The sequence below is a fragment of the Calonectris borealis genome, chromosome 2 (genome assembly GCF_964195595.1).
Source record: "Calonectris borealis chromosome 2, bCalBor7.hap1.2, whole genome shotgun sequence".
Taxonomy (NCBI): domain Eukaryota; kingdom Metazoa; phylum Chordata; class Aves; order Procellariiformes; family Procellariidae; genus Calonectris; species Calonectris borealis.
The window spans coordinates 137,082,812-137,089,538 of record NC_134313.1 but is presented as its reverse complement, the minus strand read 5'-3'; the positions used below and the strand labels follow the sequence as shown (position 1 = coordinate 137,089,538).

The 6,727-nt window shown below is 45.8% G+C and overlaps 1 protein-coding gene across 1 annotated transcript; it reads right to left on the bottom strand.

The window, feature by feature from the left end:
• Nucleotides 1-5,920: 5,920 nt before the first annotated feature.
• Nucleotides 5,921-6,490, bottom strand: FERD3L (Fer3 like bHLH transcription factor). The gene has a single exon (XM_075140774.1). The coding sequence runs from the start codon at nt 6,488-6,490 to the stop codon at nt 5,921-5,923; it is 570 nt and encodes a 189-aa protein (XP_074996875.1).
• Between the last annotated feature and the right edge of the window lie 237 nt (nt 6,491-6,727).

Sequence of the window (6,727 nt, the reverse complement as noted above, 5' to 3'; positions counted from 1 at the left end):
ACCGGGTTTTGCGTTCATTTTTCAAACAACAAATGTGTTTTAAAGGAGACATTCTTTGTATCGCAAGGGCCCTCTGTTCTCCAGGAGAGAGAGGAGTGGAGCAGTGGAGAGGTAAAAGACGAATTCAAAGAGCCACCAGCTCTAGGGTCGGAGTGGGGCATCAAGGCTTTGTCGGGTCTTCCCTTACACTTGCAAAAGTTTCTGTGTATTGTCTGTGTACTGAAACTTTTCTTTATATTTCTAATGTCTCATTGTATTTATTAGGGTGGGTGCTCTTTGTAACTGGCATTTTAGACAGAAATGCCCAGTGGAGACAGCATGGCCCCTTCCTGCTGCAGGGCTCTGGGAGCAAGGCCCAGTGCCTCCTTTGCACCCAGATTTCCACAGAGAAGCAGCCCTGCCAAGCACCTAAGAGCCTGAGTAGGAATCCCAGGGCACTGTAAAATGCAATACAGTTTTCCAGCAATACTGGAGCAGTAAGTGCACTGTAATCACTACTCACAGCTGAAGAGAAAAGGGCTAGTGGAGCTGCACACCTTCATTTCACTATCAAAGACCGAAATAATGGCTATGGCTTCAGGTCGCAACTTTTTCATGTCCTTTATTTCAGCAGTGACCTCCAAAAAAATCAGGATCTTTAGATGATATCTCATCTTGGTCACACAAAAAGTGAATGATCCTAAATCCCTGGTTGTTTTGAAAGTCTTTGTTAAGCTACCTTTTATCCAGATCAGAGACATCATCTATCCCATGTGAACCTGAAATGTTCAAGCAGTGATAGTATTTGCTGTGATGTATTTGTTTCTGTATCCTTTGTGCTATAGTCACCACTCTTTCCTCTGATAACTGTACGTTTCAAAGGTCAGAATTCATTAACAAAGTTAAACACTGTATAGTAAGTAAACAATGCTAGAAAAAAAAGAAGTATCAACACCTGAATTAACTCCTCCTCCTTCTCTCAGTTCATTTATTTATGGTGAAGACCCTCCATGCACAGATTTCCTCTTTGTAGAAAATCATAAAATGCACTACCTTCCCTTGAACCCCTGTAAGGCTTGGAGTAAGACAAGATGGAATGAGAAGTAACATGGACAATTATTATCTCTTCTGCTTTCAGAGCTAAAGAGAGACAGTTAAACCAACACGAAGCTCTTTATCTCTCTTTTTGAAATTATGGCAGAGGTATCACAAAAGCATAAACAGGCCTGGCATCTCAGGGTACCTGATTACTTTCGTTTGAAATAAAGCTCCGTGTGACAATAGTGAAGGCTGTCTTTCTGCACTACAATAACTCTATGTGGGAACCATTCAAAATCCCTCAGTGTAGGAGGAGATGGTCTTGAGTCACAGTTACGACACTGAAGCCTTCGAGAGCATTAAGCTACACTAAGATAATACAATGCACACAACAGTTTGAATACATTACAGTCCTTACAAGTATATATTCATGTGAGAGTTGACAATACAAAAGTAAAGATTACAGGATTGGTCCCCTACTTTGACTTCTTTGAAGGAATAGGAAATTCAGGTGTGTAAGGACCACTGAACTGGACTACTGTGGCTGGTGATCAGCAGGGTGGTGGCTGTGAAAAATTTCAGGGGCTTAAAATTTAGTGCCAACCAGACTAAAGATTACCCCTGAAACTAGGATAGAGAAGGGAAAAAATAAAATCTGGATGAAATACAAGCAAATTTTAAAATAACATCTGAGCTGCAGTTCTTAAAAAGCTAAATTTTTAAGGCAATTGCAGTTGAATATTTTTATTCCATCATTTCTTTTAATCTGGGTATACTGCTGTGATGAATGTTCATTTCAATGCTTTTTGGAGTAGAGTTTAAGAGAAAATAATAGGAACTGATTATATTTAGCAACTTTTTAGAAAAAAACAACAATTTTTACTGTACTACAAAAAGACTATAACCAGCATAACTATCCGTCTTTGTAATTGTTCTGTTGTATAAGTAGTAGGAAAACCTTGACTGCCATTGTTGCAGATTGGTAGTATTCAAGCCTAGTAAAAACAACAAATTCTTATGAAAACAGGGACTCGGCATGCACACATTTTAAGCCTCACTATTTTGGCTATTTTTAATTAAAAAAAAAAAAACCAAAAGGTCCAGCATCATTGAAAGGACCAAAAGGGCTACATAGAAAATCTCTTTGAGAAGCACCACTGATCTGAAGGAGAACAAAAATAGATCAAAAACTCTTTTCCATCACTTTTGCTTAGTAGCCCCATGACTTCAAAAATTAATTTATTTTAAAGTTTGTAAAAGAAAAAAAAAAAAGTGTTGTTGGACTAAGACTTCACTTATCAAGTTTCATCCTGGAAGGAATTTTTATAGCTGAGTTATAAACCCTCCACACTAGAGTGTTTATAATGGAAATGCTGACAAATGAGATAATAAACACCAATCATGGGGCCTTAGTAGCTGGTCAGAATGTGGATGCAGGAGTTTGCAGTGCTATCATAATATTTTGTTCTGTTTCCAGCACTAATTTGCTTTAACCTGCTTTCACGTTGAGCAGCTGTAAAACAAGATCAGTCTGACTATAGATTGCAAAATCATTTGATTATTTATACTTCCCTTAGAAAGCTTGGAAATGTCTCTCAAATATGATTTCATTTAGACTTATTTTTTGGTTTACATGTCTGAATACTAATCGTAACGTGATAGCTTCAAGGGAACTCAACTTTCTACCAAAAGGCAGCCTTCAGTGGGCAAAGAGAATATAAACAAACCCGCCTCAGACCAGGATCTAAAAATGGGCTATGATCAAACAGCTCTAAGGCTTTAAAAAACCCCTCATTATATTTTCCCAGAAGTAATTGACACTGTCAGTTTTTGTTCTTAATGCGGTGATAATAGCATGGTGCTTTGGGGAGACCAAGGACGGGGATTGGCCTCAGCCTTGGTGGCAGCAGGGTTTCTGAGCAAGGGAAAGGCCTTTCACGACAGTGGGTGAAATTCTAGCCTTGCTGAAGTTAGCAGCACTTTTGCACTCACTTCATTAGGGCCAGGCTTTCACTGGCTTCCAGAGCCTGACTTGCTGTTTTATTGCACTAGGATGCAGCTATCTTGGCTTGAGATGAGGATGAGGGGAGCAGGGACCCCACAGTCTTGTTATTTCAGGGAGATGGGATCGCACTCCAGCAAGAAGCTTGTCTGTGATGTTTCCATAATTTGTTTATATTCTTAGCAGACTGAGCTTCCAGGACTTCAACACATTCACACGGGCCAAGCCGTGGGTCAGTATGGTATCTCACTGTTTCACTGAGCTCTTCATGGGCATAAGGGCATGCTTTAGTTTTAACACAGGTGTCTAAGAAAAAATTGCATCTAGACTACTGTTCTGGTAAATCCTTGCCAGTTTTGGAAAAGCATGAAACATAAAAAATTAAAGCCCCCTTCATCAGATTCTCAGCTCCTATAAATCAATGTGCGGCCGAGAAGCTCCTCCGAAGTCTTTGATGCAACATGAAATGCATCTCGATACTTTATCTGTGCTGTTTGCATATTGTGTTCATTGGCTTATACTGCAACTGTATTTTTAGGTTCTAATGTTATTTTTAGAATCAGTGGCTCATATAAGACTGTTACTACTGTTCTGTATTGCTGCTGCACAATTTCCAGTGATCCTTTAAAAATCAGGATTCATAGTGCAGGATCCAGATTTTGATTTGTATTTAAAAATAAAAGGTAACATTTTCTTTCTGCTTTTCTCTAGTCTTTAACACAAGTATGGAAAAACCTTGGGTCTTGAACAAATTCCAATGTTTTGTTATTGAACCAAGAAGAGAAAACTAATAATTTTTGAATTATCTGTTACAGACATGTTTACATTATGAATCTCTTAACTTAAGACTCATTGTGCTATAGAGTTCTAATTTTATCCAGTGAAATGAGCAAGAAAAAAATATGAAAAGATACATAATCATACTGTGGAAAGCACAGTTGTATAGAGATCATAGAGAAACAGTGCTAAGAAGTGAATATTGAATTGCACATTTCATTATCCTAAAAGAATTTGTCTTCATCATTTTGCTTGAGACGGTGGTAACAGTAAAATGCATCTGGGTCATGTGAACAGTTGTTGATTTTGGAACATGGTTCATTCTTAGTTCCTTTTCTCATTTTATTTTTAGAAAAAAAAAAAACAAAACAACAACCATCTGAAGAGGTGAAACACCCCAGTTTCTAGAGAGGATCCAGCTGCGTTAACTATCCAACTGCCTCTTGGAAAAAAAAGCATTCTGACAACTGGAGAGCAGATGCAATGTGTGGAGTCAGGGAGGTCAACAAAAACAAGTGGAAAAAGAAGCCAAGGAAACAAGTGAAAGGAGAAAGAATATTAGACTATTAATACAGGATATTAGTTCACTCATGATAATATTGAAGTGAATGGAATGAGAAAAAGAAGAAGAATCACCACGGGAACTGACAGAGAAGAAATCAAAGAGATATTAGGGTGGGATTTAGATCTTAGCCATACTAGCCTGAATCCAGGGTAAATCTTGATTTCACTAATATCACGACAATTTTATACAGCGGAGATAAAAGCTGTCCTGCGAAGTTATGCAGAACCACTGGCCTGGATGGGACATTTGCTCCTAAGTTGAACGCAGGCTGGACTGGGCCCTGGTGAGGCTGGTTGCTGCCCGCCTGCTGCAAATACGGGGAGAAATCCGGGTCTTTCCCCGGCAGCGGCGAGGGAAGGTGCCAGCAGCAGGGAGAGCCGGGGGCGGGGGGAAGCGGGAGGGCAGAGACACATCAGGAAGGGCCGGAGGGGCTTCTAGAGGAGACCCCCGGGCCCCTCGCCCCACTCTCAGCCTGGCCACGGCCACTCCCTCCGCTGCCCCTCTCCCTGGCTCTCGCCCCTGCTAACAAGCGGCTGCGAGGCATTAGTAGATGAGGCTAAAAAAACGATCCCTGCGGTGGACCCTGTGCCCATCCGGGTACGGCCGGCCCGGGCTTCCCCCTTCCCTCCCGCTCCGGCTTTTCAGAATTTCTTTATTTATTTTCTCTCCTTGCAGCAATGAAACATAGGGGGGCGGGATCCAGTGAGGAAAAGGTCTCCGCTTGACCTCCCCAAAATCAAAGCCCACAAGCCCACAAGCTTTCTCCCTCAGGCGGGCGCAGACGGCTTCCCAGGCCGACCCCGCCGCTGCCGAGGAGGGTGCCCTGCGGCCCGGCCAGCCGCCGCACCTCGCCCCCGCCGTGCCGCCCCGAGCCGGGCAGCGCCGGACCCGCCTCCGCCAGCTCCTGCTCGGTGCCAGCGACGGCGCTGGCCGCCCACAGGCAAGGACAGAACCGGTCCCTGGAAGAAAACCGTGACAACAAATGGTTGTGTCCAGATGTTCCGCTTTACCGGCCCTGTGACACACGGCATGGACTTGGCAGCCTGGATTTCAAAGAAAAGGGAGTTGTTTATTTTTTAAAAAAGCAGAAAGCGCTAGGTTAAAACGCACACGCTGAGATTTTCCTAGTCGCTGGCAGGCAGCTGGGCAGGCAACTGAATCCGCTGGAAACCCACTCCGCAAACTGGACTGGCTCTGCTGCCCCGGCCGAGCCTTTCTCCAAGGCAACAAATTGCAAAATTTTAAAGCAAGTAGGCGACACAACAACAACGAAAATTCCCCAGACCTTCTTTTTTTCCCCCCTTCCCTTTACAACAATTATATATATTAGCAAATCTACACATACTGAACCTCTCCATCCCTCCTCTCTCCCCGCTTTCCCCGTCCCCCAGCGCACGCTTCCCCAAACACTGCTACACCTACATGGTCCTGGCTGCGGTGTGAGAAGCCAAGGTAGGAGCACGGCTCTGCGTCCCGCGGAGGGAAGGGCCCGGGGCCACCCGCTCGGTGCCGTGGGTGGTGCCCGGCCCCGGCCCCGTCCAGCCGGGCCCCGGCGCTCCCTAGCTCGCCTCCTGCCTGCTGCAGCCATCCAGGAGCTCAGTCATGAAGGAGATGTACACTATGGCCAGGCGCAATGTCTCTATCCGGGAGAGCCTCTTCTCGTAGGCGAAGGTGGGCACCTTCTTCCTCAGCTGATCAAACGCCTCGTTGAGGTTGAACATCCTCTTCCTCTCCCGTATGTTGGCAGCCTGGCGCTGGGCGTAGGTGATAACCCGTTTTCTCCTGGGTCTGTCCAGGAGGGAAGCGCTCCGCAACGTCTCCTCTTCCTCCTCCTCCTCGTCGCCTTCGGGATCTCCATCTCCGAAGGCAGCCAGGGGCAGCCCCCGGGCCATCCCCTCCCGAAGCGACAGGGCTCTGTCCCCGAAAGGAGGCCCGGAGGTGACCTCGCAGAGCCCCAGGCTGGGCCCGCCCCGGGGGGGGACCTGGGGGGCGCCCAGGGAGAGGTCGCCCACGAAATCCAGCACCGAGGCGCCCAGCAACCCCTCTGGGCAGGGCACTTGCGGGGCTCTGCCGTGCAGCTCATCCAGCAACCCCGGGCGCTGGTGGGTTGGGAAGAGGCTGGCTGACATCTTACTTCAGAGAGGGCTTAATCTGGTCCCCCATCCCCAGCCCCAGCGGCGTTAATATTTATAACCCCCCGGATAACAGGATTAGCAGGACTAGAAAGAGCGGCTGTAAAATTTCTCGCCGTGATGCTGATGAGAGGAGACAGGCAGCCCCCTCGGGGACGCGTGGATGCTCCCGAGAGAGGAGTCCCCAGCGAGTCAATCCTGTCACAGCGATCAAGGACAGTTCCTTCTTGGCAA